This window comes from Abramis brama (genome assembly GCF_963993115.1).
Source record: "Abramis brama genome assembly, chromosome: 3".
Classification (NCBI taxonomy): Eukaryota; Metazoa; Chordata; class Actinopteri; order Cypriniformes; family Leuciscidae; genus Abramis; species Abramis brama.
In genome coordinates, this window is record NC_139965.1 from 6229018 (window position 1) to 6247809 (window position 18792).

At 37.2% G+C, this 18792-nt stretch overlaps 3 protein-coding genes and 1 long non-coding RNA gene across 6 annotated transcripts in view; 1 reads left to right on the forward strand and 3 right to left on the reverse strand.

Annotated features, from left to right (window-relative positions):
- The window catches only part of LOC311079167 (Fc receptor-like protein 2), a 248771-nt gene that overhangs the window by 103911 nt on the left and 126068 nt on the right, over window positions 1-18792 (reverse strand). The window lies entirely within an intron of this gene.
- On the forward strand, window positions 1275-7899 carry LOC311079170 (GTPase IMAP family member 7-like). Of its 3 annotated transcripts, XM_084108380.1 has the most exons (4): window positions 1275-1472; window positions 5023-5092; window positions 5559-5593; window positions 5717-7899. In XM_084108380.1, the coding sequence occupies exons 2-4, from the start codon at window positions 5049-5051 to the stop codon at window positions 6811-6813; spliced, it is 1176 nt and encodes a 391-aa protein (XP_083964506.1). In that variant the 5' UTR covers window positions 1275-1472; window positions 5023-5048; the 3' UTR covers window positions 6814-7899. The 3 variants fall into 3 exon arrangements, with proteins under 3 accessions (XP_083964506.1, XP_083964507.1, XP_083964508.1); XM_084108381.1 differs by lacking the exon at window positions 1275-1472 and having other exon boundaries at window positions 4885-5092; XM_084108382.1 differs by lacking the exon at window positions 1275-1472 and having other exon boundaries at window positions 5042-5092; window positions 5673-7899.
- The window catches only part of LOC311079161 (uncharacterized protein), a 56469-nt gene continuing 51813 nt past the window's right edge, over window positions 14137-18792 (reverse strand). Inside the window, exons 9-10 of the mRNA XM_084108367.1 lie at window positions 15399-15587; window positions 14137-15252 (exon numbers count right to left, since the gene is read on the reverse strand). Coding sequence (XP_083964493.1) covers window positions 14383-15252; window positions 15399-15587 — 1059 coding nt within the window. The 3' untranslated portion in view covers window positions 14137-14382. The remainder of the gene's footprint in view (window positions 15253-15398; window positions 15588-18792) is intronic.
- Window positions 16041-17398, reverse strand: LOC311079212. Its single transcript, XR_014605358.1, has 2 exons — window positions 17206-17398; window positions 16041-17128 (listed from the first exon to the last, which is right to left on the reverse strand). It is a non-coding gene; the product is annotated as an uncharacterized lncRNA (long non-coding RNA).

Sequence of the window (18792 nt, forward strand, 5' to 3'; positions counted from 1 at the left end):
CTCAATTTTCAACTTCGCCATAATTTCCTTGGTTCATATTTAATAATTTATATATTAATAATAAATATATTTTTTTTTTTATAATTAATTATGTTTTAATCATCAGAAAGCACCACATTTAGGTTTTTTTTTTTGTAAAGATAAAAAAGATACTTTACTGACACAGACCTTACATGTACTACATTACAACAACAAAAGCACTTGAACACAACACACTGTTACAAGTGGAAAATATCATCTTTCCCATAGCACAATGCTCCATAATAGTAGATAAAAGCAGATGACAAATAAGTTATAACCATAATTAAACTACACTATACCTGTTCTATCTCTATACAGCATATATTCTCTGGCTCTGTGCGCATTATTGTCCGACTCCGAGTCGAAATGAACACCGTTACTGAGAGTTTCTGTTCTGATATTATCAGATGAGATTGTCCTGGCTCTGATCGCGAGCTCGTGAGGCTCCGCCCCCCTGTGTCGTGCAGCAGCAGTTAATTTGCATTTAAAGGTATACACACTAAAACAGCACGTTTTTCTGAGCTCCAAAAAATGACAATTTAAACATGCTGTAAAAAATGACAATTTAAACATGCTGTAAAAAATGATCTGTTGGGTATTTTGAGCTGAAACTTCACATACACACTCTGGGGACATCAGAGACTTATTTTACATCTTGTGAAAAGAGTCATAATAGGTGCCCTTTAAACAGAGTGTTTTACTGCTAAATAAATACATGGTAAATCAATAAATTGACTTTTATTTTTATAACAAAAGTCTGCCTCCTGGGACATTGATTTATAACGCTGACCAAGAACACACAGAAGTCTTCTGTCTGATTTTAAGTATTTTAAAGTGCTTATAATTTAGGTCAGATTTGACTATTACCTAACCTGAGAATAATAAAAATAAGGTAAAGGTGTCAAATTATGCACCGTAAAACAGTATTTGTCCATTCAAGAGCAAGAAGACACGAAAGAGAACAGTGCCGTCATTTGACAAATTGAAATGCATACAATTTTAATTTCTGCAAAGATATCGAGTGAGAAAACAACAACCAAAATGCTGTTGACAACAGCACCAACCTTATAGTTCACCCAAAAGTAAAAATGATACACACACACACACACACACACACACAAATATATAAAATAATTATAAGGGTGTAATGGTTTAGGGGCTCCGTAGTTTTGTGACAAGATGAGCAAGTTTAAGAAGCGGAGGGAAATGTTTTTAACCTTGTGAAATAATGTCATGGCATCATAGATAAGAAATTTCAGGTTGCTTTTGGGTAAGATATGGAACTACAAATCAAAAGTGAAAGCAAAAAATAAGTGTGTGTGCAAGTCTCTCCACTAGTCTCCACCCTCACAATGACAGCAGGGTATATAATGGACATGAGCCTGTGTGTCGCTATAAAATATATATACATATCACTGTAAGAACTTCTACAAGTGAGGAAACTCTTAAAGGTGAGCAAGATATTCTGATATTTTTTAGACATAATACAAATTGTGTCATAATATTAAAGCACATATTGGATTTAGTGTTTCAGTGTTAGTAGTAAGTGTTGCTGCAGCTGGGCTAATCCAAATTAAAATTAACCCAAAATTAACTCATTATAGTTCATTAAGTGTTTAAACAAGCAAGAAATTTGTTTAATTTCAAGATCTGAGGTGAATTATCCATTGTTGCTTTTACAGAGCAAGCTGGAGCACTAAATGATGTTCAAAGTCACATTAACACGCTTTTAACATTAAATAAAGCACATAAACAATACCTGAGATTATCATCGCCACACTTTGTTTGTTGTTCAAGTGCGACGTCACAGAAAAATAGAAACTGTTTCTAAAATAGAATAGAAAGTGTAAACCTCCTCTACGCTCTGCATTACTCAGAGTGCATTATCTCTGTGATACACTGTAGTATCTCAGTCCACTCTTCAAACATACGAGTAATGCAACAATTCCAAAGCATTACAATACAATTCGGCAGTGGTAATACTGTACAACATAAGTAAATGTTTGGTAACATTTTATAATAACTGCACGCTATTAATAGTTAAGCATTAGTAAACAGTTAATTCATCATTAATAAAGCATTAAAAGGCATTAAGCAGCTTATAAATACAGCTATAAATGCTTTATTCTTGATTTATACGCATATCTATAATGTGTTTAATACTTGTATTTTCATACTTTATTAATGATCGATTTATCATTTTTAAATGAAGTATAGCATTATGTACAAACCAGTTACATTATTTACCATTATTTACAAAGCAGTTATTTAGGTGTTGTCAGTGGTTCATAAGATAATTTAAGTGTAAGTAAATGTAGTAAATGCAGGTAGTTATAAAGCATTTAGTAGTGGTCAGTTAACTATGTTTGTTATATAAAGTTATCTATGTTATCTAAAGTGAGGACTTAGATTTAAAGACTCAGTTTTCTTCTAAACAGAAAAAAGAAAGAAACACACAGTGATGCAGAACATAGAAATATTAACAGCCTTTAAATCTCCTTTATAAATGCTTTACAAGGCATAACTAGTCCTCACTTTAGATGAGCTCACAAACATAGTTAACTGACCACTACTAAATGCTTTATAACTACCTGAATTAACCCTGAATTACAGTAGAAATGCATGTTAATAAAGCATTTATTAACACAATAAGTAACTATTACTATATGTCTGAATAATAAGTGTATAAATGTACATTGAAATAGTTTAATCATTTGCTTACACTAAGTGATCTTATGAACCACTGACAACACCTAAACAACTGCTTTGTAAATAATGCAATACTTCATTTAGAAATGATAAATTGATCATTAATAAAGTATGAAAACACAATTATTAAACACATTATAGATATGCTTATAAATCAAGAATAAAGCATTTATAACTGTATTTATTAACTGCTTATTAATGTCTATTAATGCTTTATAAATGATGAATTAACTGTTTACTAATGCTTAACTAATGATTAATAGCGTGCAGTTATTATAAAGTGTTACCAAATGCACTCAAATAACGATCAGCTCCTACACACCAACACAAACTTCACGAGGGCTGAAATCCACAACATTATGTTGCACACTGTGTAAATAATAACATCAAATAATAATCACAAGAAAAACACGAGACATTTAAAAGAAATGAAGTGTATAACATTTCTTATCTCTCAATGAACAGGCCGACACCACATGGTGTGACGTCAAATCAGCTCGGACATTACATACAAGATAACTTTTTTTTGCTCTGCCCAAATGGTGAGAGCGTGCGCGCATCGTATCGTACTCAACACACACACACAGGTCTAGAATTAAGTTAATGTTAACAGCTCTGATAATCAATGAGCTTTATCTGGATCTTAAATGTTTGTTGTTTTTAATCATCAACGAACACCACTAACCACTCGGTGAGTTGCACAGTTTTGAAAACGAACGTTAAGGGTTGCTTTAAGGACATGTTTGTGCATGCCCGTAGCCAGCCACTCTGAAGCGGTCAAAGGCGATTCTAGAAGAGTCAAAAAGTCGAGACAGGAAAAAATTGAAGACCGGAAGTACGTCTTTCAGTAGGGATACGGCTCTTCCGGTTAGCTTTTTACAATGGCGGAGTCCGATATATACCGCTGGACCAAATCTCTCCGCAACCTGCCTGAAGTCACATATGACGATGTGGTTCGGATGGTAAATGAAAACTCTCAAGTGGAAAAGCGTGAAAGCCGAGGAATGGCTGTCTACGTCCTGACGCAGAGCAACCCGGTACACTACAACAACAGCTGCGCGTGTTCGCCAGTAAGGTAAACGTTTCTATGGTAACAGCGAGTTGGACCAATCAGCAGACGTTGCTGCTACGCTTAGGATTGTGGGTAGTGTAGTTTTTCTTCATAAGATCGCGAATAAAACATGTTTTTCTTAAAACAAGGTTGATTTCATACAAACTTATAGCTTCTACAGGAGCAAAAACCTTTGTTTCACACCCTCATAGCTCGTGGTCAGTCTACCTCGGATGGTTTAGACATTATAGCCGATAATCTAAATCCTTATGGAGAAATACTGTTGACCGCAAGTTCTGAATCCCTACTCCGCGTTCCGGAAGCAGGAAGTGTGACATAGGCCTATTGTCAACATTTATGTGTCCACCACTCTACTTCATCCAAAACAAACCAGAAAAGAGACTCAAAGTGCTAAATACCGGACTTATCCTTTAAATAAAGGTGACTGTGAGAACTTAATTGAACATACTCTCATACAGAACTGTCTATAGTAATCACACTTTTATTGTTGTTCAAATTTAATTTTAAACAATTTTATTGCTGTTTTAACAAATTTTACATAAAAGCACCAAAGTCATGCATTAATGCAGAGAGCTAGCCTAGAAATCCAGACCCAAATGTGAAAGATTAAGTGTCTGGCATTGAGTAATGAAAATCGGCCAACTCGAGGGGCGGCACCAAGCATGTGTTTGCCAATCTCACTGCACGCAATTGGATAACACTACGATCAATCACTGATGTGATTGGGCTGTCACTAGCGCGTTGTCATCTGTTTAACTCGCCTCTGGCCCGCCTATATCAGATACACCGATGTGATTGGTGCAGCTCGGCTACAAGGGCATAATGAGCATCATTACTCAATGCCAGAGTAAACTCGCTGAGCAAATTAAAACTGTGCTCACGTGAGATCTCTGGATTTCCAGCAGAGAGCTGTGAAAGATGTGCAAAAAATGCATAAAAGTGCATAAATCACAAATATATCACATGCAATGGATTGTCATATAATGGCTCACACAACCTACTTGGCTACAACCTTTGGCTTTGGACCTACCTATTTGCATTACAATTGTGTACAAAAAAACCAACAACCTGATTTGGACCTGAGGCTGTATAAATAATTTTTGTCTGTATGTGTATGAGAGAGAAACTCTGGCCTCCTTTTGTGGCTTCTTTTATTTTCTATAAAATGTCAATAGAGCAAAGATAAATAAATGTATATGTTGTGTGTGTGTGTGGCACAGACGGCCAGGACTGGGACTATTGAAGTATGGGCAACAGCAACAGAAAAGGTCCAGACAAATCTACTGAGAGGTAAGAAGTTCCTCCTTTTGAGAATTGCATTAATACTTGCAGTGACATTAAAGTATTTATTTATTTATTTTTTTATGTTTTTAAATCTTACTATCCAATGCATTTTACTGCATTCTAAAACATTACAGGCCTATTGTATACTTTTGACTCCACTACTTATTATAAACACACATCATTCCTCAGGATAAAAATCAAACTTGTCAAAACTAAACTGAACAAAGATAATTTAGACTCCAGTTTCAAAAGACTCATAATTCAGTTCATGTTTATTTTGAGCCCCATAAGCAGCATGCTGAATTTGTGTTTGCAACCTGAATGAAATATAATATAGTATAAAATAATGTTTATAATTTTGAGATTTTTATGCTTTCTAGGATATTTGACTTGATTTTAAGCAATTTAGAAAAACAACAATAATGTAACAATAATGTTAATAGTGTCCTGAATATTATTTCTGACATTGCAGATATTCAGCTCAGCACTGTACATGCATAATGAAAGGTAAGAACAGTGTTAATAAAATAATGATACAATCAAATCTGTTTAATATGTATTAACATGCTATAGGTTTTTTTAACAGTATCCAAAACACGTTTTACTTAACAGAGTGTCTTTTTCAAATAGCGTCTAAACCTGCAAGAAAAATAGTTCTTCTTGGAAAAACAGGAGATGGCAAAAACAGCAGTGGAAATACAATTCTCAGTGAACAAATATTCACAACTGAATGTTCACCAGAATCTTTAACAGCTGAATGTAAATCAGGAGTAGCGATGGTTGATGGAAGAACAGTCACAGTTACTGACACACCTGGAGTCTTTGACACACATCTTAGTGAGAAAGTCGTCAATTATGAGATTATTAAATCCTATACTGAATGTGCTCCTGCTGTTGATGCCTTTGTCATCGTTCTAAAAGTTGGAAAGTACACAAGACAGGAAGTAGAGATTCTGGATAAAATATCTGAATATTGTGGAGAGGCTATCTTTAAACATGCAGTGGTTTTATTCACTCATGGTGAAGATCTAGAAGATCAAAGCATCGAGGGATTTGTGAAGAAGAGTCTAAAACTGCAGGAGCTTGTTGACAAATGTGGAGGCCGCTGTCACGTCATTGACAATAAACACTGGAATGACTCTCGATTAGGCTACAGGAACAACAGGGTTCATGTGAAAAATATGCTGGAGACCATCGACAAGATGGTGAAAGAGAACGGCTGCTACACCAATGAGCTGCTGTCAAGTGTAGAGGAAGACATTCAAGACGAGATGAATGGTATGGACACTATTCGTTTGACTCCAGAAAAGAAGCGAGAGGCGGCAAAGAAGATTGTTCATAATAAATATCTCATTAGGCTTGCTGGAGTGGCTACAGGGACTCTGGTTGGTGCTTTACTGGGCATCGGTGTCGCAGTGGCATGTGTCGTGCCTTTACTGAAAGCGGCTAAAGCAATAAACACAACTGTTAAAGCTGTAAGCAAATTAGCAGGAGGAGCTACAACAGGAGCAGCAGCTGGTACAGGAATCGCTGTCGGCGCCATATTCGGAACTGTAGCTCTTGCAGGAGCGATCGGAGGAGGAATCACTGGATACAAAGCAGCAGGAGAAGCTGATTCTGTGCTTGATGCCATTAAGATGTCAGCCAAAGCTAACCGTGAGAATGCAAAAGAGGCTATTAGAAAGGCAGAACAAATTCCTTCTAAAGTTTATAAGAAGCTTCAATAGAATTATTTATTATGAATGGCATACAACAAACTGCTGTTGTAAATTCAATATCTCCATTTATATTTTATAGAACATTCTACATGCATTGTGTACTCCGACTGAAATAATTTCCCTGCGAAAATTTGAGCAGTTATTTCTTTGCTTTTTTGAAGTTTTCCTGTTTTAAAATGTTTAAAATTCCAATGTTCAACCACTGCAAAAACACAATGTTTGAAACAGCATTACTAAACATACAATCTAAAAATCTTTCAGTGATTGCTTGATTTGGACATATACCAAACTAAATGACTAAAAATCCAACAGTTAATTTTATCTAAAATGTACACGTGTTATTCATTCTCATATCCATTTTCATGAACATTTTGAATCGCACAAACAAATTGTATGTTTAAGATATGCTTAATGTTTCTGTTACATTTCAATTAACATATTCAAGGACAATTTTCTTTTTTTTTTATATTGATCAGTTTTAATATACTCAGTATATCCTCAATATTCTTCATCTTAAACAACAATGACATTTCAACACAAGTTGGACACAATTAATAATACAAACAGGGAAATCTGTTTTCCCAGAATTCCTTGACAGAGATTGTATAAGGAGAGTAAATGAGAGTTATTTTGTGTATTTTTGCGCAGGATTATTATCTGTTATTGTTTAATGTGGGATCTGGTATTGATTAAGCTGCATGCTTCATTTGAAAAGCAATAGTGCAGTGATAGTTACACATGTATGCATGCGTTTTTAGTTTTTAGTGGATTACTCGATTACTCGTTACCTCAACTTTTTAGTGTACTCATTTTTAGTGGTCATGGTACTAAATGTAGTTATTCAGATTTACTTAAAATTTTACTTACAATTGCTAAATTCATAAGGTATAAGGTAACATAAGGTTTAAGGTTTATATGATCTTGCTAACCTTTCTGAGCCTGTTTGGGTTAAATTGATTTTGCGTGTGCCTGTAATTACTAGTGACTGTTTCATTTAGTTCATGTCCCAAACACATTTGTAATCTGTCTCTCTCTTTTTTTTTTTGCATTGTGGATACATCATTTGTCTTCAATAAACTCTTTGTTTTGACTGTGTCTCTCTGTCTCCTTCGTGGTCATTATGATCTCTACTGGACCAAACTGTTCATCTCCAAAATCCTCTAAAAGGTCAATAGAATAAAAATATTCATAAAATGTCCACTTCCAATATTCTAATAACATTTCAATTTTTCTGAAATTAAACAAAGCAATAGTCACAACTCTATTGCACAACTCTATAAACATCAGCAGTTTCCATGAGGACATCTTTTGAAATGATGCTATTATCAAGCTCATTTGATCAAACAAGATTAATGTTTTCAAGAAACACGAAGCAACTAACAACACAAATTGATCAGACTTACTGCTGATTTCTCACTTATGTTAAAGGGGTTTCTCAAAACTCTAACAGGATGGAAAGTGCTGAATAAAAATATTCTCAGGAAACCATGTTTGATTCTAAAAAATGACCCAGTTTTCAAAGTCGAGGATGAACTAAATAAATAAGATTAAAAAAGTTTTATTGTAGGCTATCACAATTTAGTTGTCTACAAACTAACTGAAAGCATTTAAGCAGAAGTCTTTAGATCAATATTTGTCAGATCATCAGAAACAAATTCTGTCAAATGTGTCCAATCACAGGTGCATCACCATAATGATGACTTCAAACCAAATCATTATTTTCAATAAAACATCAACATCTAAACATCTATTAATTCTCAATAAGATCTTCTACAGACGTCTGACAGAAATAAAGTCAATCTGGTTAGTAGTACAGTAAGTGAAGATGGTAATGCTGTTAGTGGAGTTGTTTAATTAGTAAGGTAGGAAGGGGGGGGGGGGGGGGGGGGGTTCACCTGCACCCAAAAGGTATTTTTTTAACCCAGTTTTTTTCCGTAAGGTGTCTAGAAAATGAATTTTGATGTTCCCCACACAAATTATTGTCCCATATGTGATTTTTTGTATCATCTTTTGTGTCCGTGCTTGATTTTCGGCTGTGAAAAATGATAACTTTAAATCTACATAGAATCTGAACAATACATCCTACAGCCACTACCATGACTACCATGTGATGTGGCCCTTCTTCTTCGTGGTACAATCAAGAAGACATACAGAGAGTCAAATTCTCTTCCTTGGCCTACCACAGCTGATGATCTGTTCATGTCCTCGGATGACCTCCTCCCATCTAATCTCATGAGGTTCCTGACCCTCATGATTTCTGGTGATGCTGACTTGGAGAAGAGTGAGAAGACAAGATGCCTTGTGCTGTCCATAAGTCAGGTATGACAACTCTTCACTTTGATATATTTTTTGCCTTTAAATATTGCATATGTTTTATTTTGTTTACACTATAGTTGCTTGAACACGTCAATGCTAATTGCTTTCTTTATTTCAGGACATCTGCCGTGCTGTGACAAAGGGAGAGTGGAAGTTGCCTAAGCATATCCTCCTCTGTACCACTATACGTCACCTTTATCGCAGTAAACTACTGACTACTATTCTCAGTAGGCTAGGTCACTGTGAAACTTACGACTTGACTTGGAACTTGAGACCGCTCTAACCAAGGCCCTCAATGAGGTTTCCATCTCTCTCGGTCCACAAATTATTACTGGTGAGGGAAACTATGTGTTTCATCTCGAGTGGGACACTCTGAACAAAATTATGACAAACATTCATGGCTCAAATGTGGTGAACTGGATCAGTGGACGTTACAAGTACCTTTAGAGGCAAAGGGAAGGTTGGGCCTCTGAAAAAGCTACAGAGTAATCCAAAAAATACCATGCAGCCTTCAAGTGAGTATTGATACATTGTGACTTTGTACTACTATAATTATTTATGTCCTCAGAAAACTTGGTGATCAGTGGTCTGTGGAGCCAGATGTGGTGGAGGACATCGAGGCATTTACATGTAATGTATGGCCAGGCCCGCGAAAAATCTGTGAACAACATGCGCAGCATCACGCTGAAAAAAATGACTGGAGAGGATGAGACGCTTACCACCAGATCCAAGGTGGATCTGTCCCGGCTCTGCAGAGACAACCTGGTCCCACACATCAACCATGTCAACCACCATCTGGCCATCTACAAGAGAGCAGCCACACCGATATTCTGGTGTCCCAAGCCCCATGATCCTGGGCAAGGCTGGGAAAAGACTGAAGAGGGTACCCTGGAACCAGTGTGGTCTTGTGGACTTATCCTCCCCACTTTACTCACTGACTTGCTGGAGGAAACAGTCGATAATAGGCATAATTGCCCTTGACCTTTTGGCCTTTGATTAGAATCACTTTTTTCTATTCAGTTTATTCTAATGTGGATTTGTTATATCCTATAATATATATGCACGTATTTGACTATATGAGTGGTTTTCTGTTTTGTTTCAATAAATATAATACCAATATAACGGCTTGAATAGTAACTCCTTATTATGGAAGATGTTCATTTGGACCAACATGTGACAATATTTCAAGTAGGGATCATCAACATTTGCTTATTAGACATCTTAAAGACTGTAAAAATACAAAAGTTAGAAAACATAATATCAATAGGGTCCATAGGGAAGGAGTTCAGTGATCCAATGTCACAGATTTTTAAAAAATTTTTGCGTTTATTTGAGTTTTAATGCACCATACATCATCTAATCATGACAATCCTCATATCTATTCCTCATGCAAAAACGAAGAGAAAATGGGATGGATTGTGTCTGTAGGATGTATTGTTCAGATTCTATGTAGATTTAAAGTTTTCATTTTTCACAGCCGAAAATCAAGCACGGACAGAAAAGATGATACAAAGAAAATCACATACGAGACAATAATTTGCGTGGGGAACATCAAAATTACTTTACTAGACACCTTAAGGATTACAAAAAACTAGGTTAAAAATATACCTTTCATTTTTCAATATTTTCTAAATATTATTCCTCTGGTGATATCCTTGATAGGAAAACTTACTGATAGAAACACAATCATCCATGGTTTCTCTGATCATCTTGTTCTTTTGAAGAGAGTCAGGGCACAATAAGCGAGGCAGTGCCTCCTCAAAAATGAGAGAGAAAATGAATTTTGGAATTAAAGAGTATAATGCATAAATCATACACATTGTTTACTTGATTAGAAATTTAATAAAGTGATGCATTTGGCAATTTTGTATGCAATATGAAAGTTTGAATGCATTTAAAGTATGAACCAATGTATTATTTTCTTACACTTCATAAGAACTGTCCTGTCAGGTGTTTCACTGTGTGAAAGTTAAAATTACATTACAATCTACGCAATCATTAAAGACATTTCTCCTTATAAAAAACCTTTTTGGCATAAAGGGTTCTTTAACATTAAGTCAAGAACTCTTGAGTTTTATCTAAAACTTCACTGAACCTTTTTTTTAAGATTTTTTTTTAAAACAACCTAATTAAAGAGATTTAAATGTCTTATGTTTGAAATTATTTCTTTATTTACATTTTTAGTTTAATTGATAAAACATGCTTTCATTTTAAAAAAAAGAAACTGAAATCAGCAGGAAGTTATGCAAACATGGAAATGAAATCCTGTTTACATTGATCACATCCTGCATGGTCACTAATGAATGTCTGATTATACTGTATCATGTGAATCTGAACAGCACCACCTGTTTACTCCACCTCCTTTTCAAATAAGAAGCCTGATATTAAATTAAAATCGTAAAGGATTCTCTCTTTGTTTATTGTAACTCCATCCATTCTCCAAACCACTTGTCCTATATAAAGACCAGATAACGTTAAACAAACATTCTTTTAATGTTACTGGAAGATCATTTGTTCATAACTTTGAGAGAACCTTGACAGAACGTTAGTAAAAGTTATGAGAATGTTCCCTGTTAGCTGGGTACCAGCTTCTGTTAGGAATGCTCATTCTTACTATTGTTTTAAGAAACTTCAAGACATTTTTTTTTGTCAAGTTTTTAATGTGTAATTATTACTGTGATTTTTGATATTATACACGGTATTATTTGTAGTACTTTGTGTATAAGAAAGGTGCATTACAAATAACATGTATTATTAAAACAAACACAGTCCAAATGATTCTTATTAATGCTTTAATTGACCGTTAATTTGAATGACAAATACATTTATATTTTCCAGAAAATTTACATCCCTAGTTGCAATTACACTGCAGAGAGAAAATATACATATAAAATCACAGACACTCACAAAGACTGGCATACACAAAAAGACAACATTTTGGCCTTACATGTTTCCTTTTTAATCCTAGTTCTCAAAACATTAAGAAATAAAAACTCTACTCTAAATAGAAAAAGTTGCTTAATGCTTAAACACTGGAGAATAGCAAGTGCATCAAGATAGAAATAAAGATAACCAAACTAGAAATTACTTTATCATGAAAACCCAGAATATATTTAAGAGACAGTACTCACAGTGCTTCACTTTTTCCACATTTTTTCACTTGTTCCAAAATGGATAAAATTCATTATTTTCCTCAATTCTACAAACAATACCCCATAATAACAATGCGAAAGAAGTTTGTTTGAACTCTTTGCAAATTTATTAAAAATAAAAAAAATAAAAACACACACACAAAAATCACATGTACATAAGTATTCACAGCCTTTGCTCAATACTTTGTTGAAGCACCTTTGGCACCAATTACAGCCTCAAGTCTTTTTAAATATGATGCTACAAGCTTGGCACACCTATTTTTGGGCAGTTTCTCCCATTCTTCTTTGCAGAACCTCTCAAGCTCCATCAGGTTGGATGGGGAGCGTCGTTGCACAGCAATTTTCAGATTTCTCCAGAGATGTTCAATCGGGTTCACGTCTGGGCTCTGGCTGGGCCACTGAAGGACATTCACAGAGTCGTCCCGTAGCCACACTTTTGTTATCTTGACTGTGTACTTAGGGTTGTTGTCCTGTTGGAAGATGAACCGTCGCCCCAGTCTCTGGAGCAGGTTTTCATCAAGGATGTCTCTGTACATTGCTGCATTCATCTTTCCCTCGATCCTGACTAGTCTCCCAGTTCCTGCCGCTGAAAAACATCCCCACAGCATGATGCTGCCACCACCAGGCTTCACTGTAGGGATGGTTTTGGCCAGGTGATGAGCGGTGCCTGGTTTTCTCCAGACATGACGCTTGCCATTCAGGCCAAAGAGTTCAATCTTTGTTTTATCAGACCAGAGAATTCTGTTTCTCGTGGTCTGAGAGTCCTTCAGGTGCCTTTTGGCAAACTCCAGGTGGGCTGTCATGTACCTTTAACTGAGGATTGGCTTCCGTCTGGCCACTCTACCATACAGGCCTGATTGGTGCAGAGCTGGAGAGATGGTTGTTCTTCTGGAAGGTTCTCCTCTCTCCACTAGTTATGACACTGAAGCTTCAATGTGCGTATCACACATGCGACACAATTTCTAGTGAAGCCCCGTATCGGGGTGTGTATTGGTTTACTAGAGTCACTTGATCGACGACAAATGAAGCCTCACTTTCTGTCCAATCACGTGCACGTTTCACTTTGGGTGTCAGAAGGCTCGAACCCCAGATCTTATTTAAAGAGTCATTGTTGGCTCAGTCTGGTTGATGAGTTTGTGAGGAGAGAAAATGAATTTATTTAATGAACAAATAAAACACAAACATGTAAGACTTATTTGTACACATAACATTGAAACTATGGAGTGTATTGTGGTTGCTTCATCTGCCAGAGCTTCTAACACAGGCTTCTGGCTGCTTTATTTTAAATAAGCATCAGATGGCGCTGTTCTCGACACTCTCGTAGCTTTGAATCTTTTCCCGGATCAGTCAGGGGAAAGCCTCAGTGATTCATGAGGCTTCATTTCCCCATCCCTACTCTCCACAGAGAAACACTGGAGCTCTGCCAGAGTGACTATCGGGTTCTTGGTCTCCTCCCTGACTAAGGCCCTTCTCCCCCGATCGCTGAGTTTGGCCGGGCGGATGGCTCTAGGAAGAGTGCTGGTGGTTCCAAACTTCTTCCATTTACAGATGATGGAGGCCACTGTGCTCATTGGGACCTTCAATATTCCAAAAAAATTTCTGTACCATTCCCCAGATCTGTGCCTCAATATAGATAATTCATTGGACTTTATGGATTGGTTTATGCTCTACATGCACTGTTAACTGTGGGACCTTATATAGACAGGTGTGTGCCTTTCCAAATCATGTCCAATCAACTGAATTCACCACAGGTGGACTCCAATCAAGTTGTAGAAACATCTCAAGGATGATCAGTGGAAACAGGAGGCTCCTGAGCTCAGTTTTGAGTGTCATTGCAAAGGCTGTGAATACTCATGTACAAGTGATTTTTGTTTTTTTTTATATACATTTGCAAAGATTGCAAACATACTTCTTACACGTTGTCATTATGGGGTATTGTTTGTAGAATTTTGAGGAAAATAATGAATTTAATTCATCTTGGAATAAGACTGTAACATAACAAAATGTGGAAGAAGTGAAGTGCTGTGAATACTTTCCAGATGCACTGTATGTCTATGATGAAATAACATACTGAGCATTATAAACTCTCGTAATTCCTAGTAATCTGTGTTTATCTGCCCAGTTCTAGGTTTTGCAGTTCGACATTTAATTCATCAATAATCTTTGTTAGCTCCTCTTTTGTCTCCCTTATTTTTTTCACAAATCTCATGATCTCAGACTGCAGCTCTTGCACATTTCTTGTGTCGTTAGTTGACCCAGGGGTTTGGTTGCTTTCAGACTCTGTATTGGTTGCTGCAATTTCTGATTCTTGTTGAGTTGCTATTGAAGCATAATCTCTGCGGAGGTTGTGAATTTCTTTGGCGTCGAGGGTAATGAAGAGGATGTCAACAGCTACAAATAGTCCAGTCAAAACCCCTGTTGCTGCTTCAGCCACACGAACGACTCTTGCAGTCTGAGCTGCAACTCTCCCAACACTTGAGACTTGAGTTAAACGGACAAGCTCCGCAATCCCTCCCAGACCTCGTCCAAGTCGAGCCCCGACATTTGTCAAATCTGCCCCAGATTGTGCATTGGACCACGATTCCCTGTTTTCAGAAAACACGTTTTGAGTTTCCACTGCTATTTGGATGTTTTGGATGCAGCTGCTTGTGGAGGTAATTTTTTCTTGTATCTCTGTAATGATTATTTTGATCTTTTGGTGGTCTGTGCGCTGGTTAACCATCTTCGTTATGTTGCTTGCACCAGATGTTACACCACCAGCTACCGCTACACCGATTCCCACTCCTGTTACTATCAGAGAAGCTCCAAGAGTGAATGGAGAGAGAATAAGCCCAACTATAGATGTGATTCCTCCAGCCAATCCTGCTACACCTCCTGCAAGGCTGCCTACGGTTGTGTTGTAGTGGACCTTCTCCAAACCATCAGCCAGCTCTTCAAGAACATTTAGACTGTTATAAAGCTCTTTAATAGTTTGTGTGCTCTGAAAAAAATCAAGTTTAATGAAATAAAAATTTAGTTTGACGGTTCAGTGTTTTGTTTAATTTTATTGTGCCCTCGTCTAAAACATGGTTACTTTATGACTTTAGGAAAACATATGAAAAGTTACATTTTAATTACTCAACTCACCTTTTCATAAAGGTGTTTAATGATAAAGGGCTTCATCAAGATCTCACTGACAGACGGGCGGTTCGCTGGATCGGTCTGAAGTGTGTCTTTTACCAGCTGACGAAGGTCCTCAGAGAAGGTTCTAGGAAGAGCTTCATAGGAGCAGGTGAGTATCTTTGAAATAATCTCAACTGTGCTTATTCCTGTAAACTAAAGACAGACAAAAATATGAGGTCACTAGTTGTCACAATACAGATTGTATCAAAGCAGTTTTAAAGAAAAAACACGTTTCAAGTTTTTCCTTAGCCCTTGTCAAGATCCAAATTAGACTACAGTGTTTGATTACTGTAATCAAGGGGTTTTCAAAGTGTGGTGCGTGCCTCCCCCTGACATAGATTTTTTTTTAATGGATCGTTCACCAAAAAATGAAAGATCTGTCATTTACTCACTCTTGTGTCATTCCAAATTCATGAGACTTTCGTTCGTCTTCGAAACACAAATGAAGACATCTTTAATGAAATCAGTGATTTCTGTCCCTCCAATGACAGCTACGTGTAGCAAGTGGCTCAATTTTAGCGACTACGCCACCCCAGGTTAACGGGGAAAACAACCCAAATAAAGCACACAAATACGTTCCACCTAGAAAAGGCAAGAGGCATGGGCTTCCGTGCAAAAATGTTTATTTAAAGCTAAAAGTTGATCAATAATTTAAAATCAGTAGTTCACATGGGTCATGATTGAATTGGACAAAGCGACAAAATTAAACCTTCAAGGTTCACAATAAACCCTCACAAGATTCACAATAAACCATCACAAGATTCACAATAAACTTTCACAGGGGCTGAGGCTTCCGGTCAGGAGCAGGCTAGTGTGCTGGCAGCAGGTCTACCATAAGAAGCACGCCAACCCAACGTACACCCACCAAATTCACTGCAAATAACCAATGGTAGTGACACGGCAATGAAACTGCAATAACACTCTTAGTGAAGCAAAACCTGCGGTGAAACCGACAACCAGCCCGCTCCTGGAAGTCCTCAGCTCCTAAAGAAAAAAAGAAAAATAGATAATCAAACTAAATTTAAATAAACAAAGAAAACAGAAACATTCAAAGTCAATTTGTTGACTCTAACATGACGAAAACCAACAAGAAAATAAACAATTTACAATGCATCCCAAAATAAACAAAATATAAATACTCTAAACACTCACATTCACATTAAAAAAAAAAACACATTCACATTCAAGAGAAACAAACAGATCTACTGTGACCGCGGCAGAAACTTACACCAAATACAGCGTTAACAGTAATAACATTACACCTAAAAATAATTCCAAGCAAACACAATCACTCAGAATCAAATAACAAAAAAAATAATCTTTCAAGCCCGCATAAACATGTTTGACTTAAATGTAATGGTGTGTAGAAAGCAGCAGCGTGGCTTTAAAGAGTGAGTGGCGGAGAGAGAGAGCGCGCGCGCTGTTTAATGCGACTACTCACTTAACCCACTTTAGCATCCGTGAAGATCTTCAAAACAATAAACAAGGGTTACGACTAACAAAGTTATCGACCAGTTACCCACCTGATAATACAATAAAGTACTATCCCAGTTTACCTACCAGAGAATACGATCGTTACACTTCAACATATACCGTAAGAGAATCATGTAACAGCCTTGTTGATTGCAACAGGTGGTGTTCCGATCAGTTAAGCTGCAATGCCACACCGATGGAAGCCCTGAAGGCACACCGTACTGAAACAAATTGTCACAACCCAAGTCAGGACAAAAATAAAACTTCCCACTACGCCCCAAGATGGTACCAAGCCTACCTGGGAGTAAGCAGCCACCCACGCGCACAAACCCTCAGCCACCCAACGGCACACTCAATCCATAGTTGCGACAGGAAGGGGCGGGCTTTCAACCATGACACACACCAGGAGGCATGAATGAACGGTTTATATGCCCCAATGGGCGAATGCTCATTGGCCACCTACCAAATTGTACTGACGTCACACAACTTCACTACATACGCTACTACCACTTTGACGTTTCAAAAAGTTCATAAGGCTACGTTCAGACTGCAGGTTAATGTGGCCCAAATCCAGATCTGTTTTCATATGACAGTGTGAACAAAATCAGATGTTTTCGATTTTGATTTATGACACAACAATATGTGGTCCAAAATCAGATACAGGTCTGATGTTTTGCAATGGATCCTGATCGGAAATATTGCGACAAAAATGCGATTCCATCCTATCATTCCTGAAAGAGCTGTTGGATGGCAGATGCACATCACAAAGATACATCCATGCTCAAAGTATACATGGCAGCTATCGTGGTGTACCACGCTCCTATAGCTGGCCAATCGCTTGGGAAACTCAACCCAGTGGTCAGATTTCTCAGGGGGGCCAGGAGGCTAAATCCGCCTCTTCCCAACATGGCCCCTTCCTGAGACCTGACTAATGTCCTGAGGGAACTAGATAATCGGTGACCTGCAGGCTCTTTCAGTGGACGATTCCTGCCTCGAGTTTGCGCCCAACGACAGTATAGTTGTCCTTAAAGTGGAGGTCTCCTACAACAAGTTTAGATGCATCAAAGGTTAAAAAAAGGTTTAATTTTCTCATAATATACAGGGTGGGCCATTTATATGGATACACAGTAATAACATGGGAATGGTTGGTGATATTAAAGTCCTGTTTGTGGCACATTAGTATATGTCATGGTCACCACCAATCTTGAGGAGTTTGCCCCCTCACATATACTAATGTGCCACAAACAGGACTTTAATATCACCAACCATTCCCATGTTATTACGGTGTATCCATATAAATGGCCCACCCTGTACATTGAACATCACCACATTTTTCAATTATTCTCTAATGACTTGATGGATGAATAAGTATCTCTAAATCTAAATCCCTCCTTTCCGTGAGCCTACTCTGCTCTGATTGGTCTGTTGTGATTCTACCGCTTACAGCGCCTGTCGGAAGCTAAACACACATTACCATAACAACTTCAGCTCCGTCCGGAGGCTTTCTAAAGCTCAGCGATTGTACACACAGTAAAGACAGCAACAATGTCCAATGGTGAAACATTGAAATAACTAGTTATTCCACCTGAAACTCCATCGCATTGTCGACTTGAGCAGGACGTTTCTCAGTAATATACTTATTATTTTGAGGACGTGGTGGAAATTTAATGTTTTATATTTTGCAAATTCCTATATTCAGAGAATCTTTTATTAGAATGTATGTATGTGTATGACCTTTGTATATGTGGCTGGACAATAAGAAATGTGTGACTAATGTATACCGTGACAGGAGGGCCTCTATTCAAGGATGCAATATGATGAACAAGTCAAAGAATGTTTCATTTATGGGTGGAAATATTTTCCTTGGCCTAGAAAGATAACATTT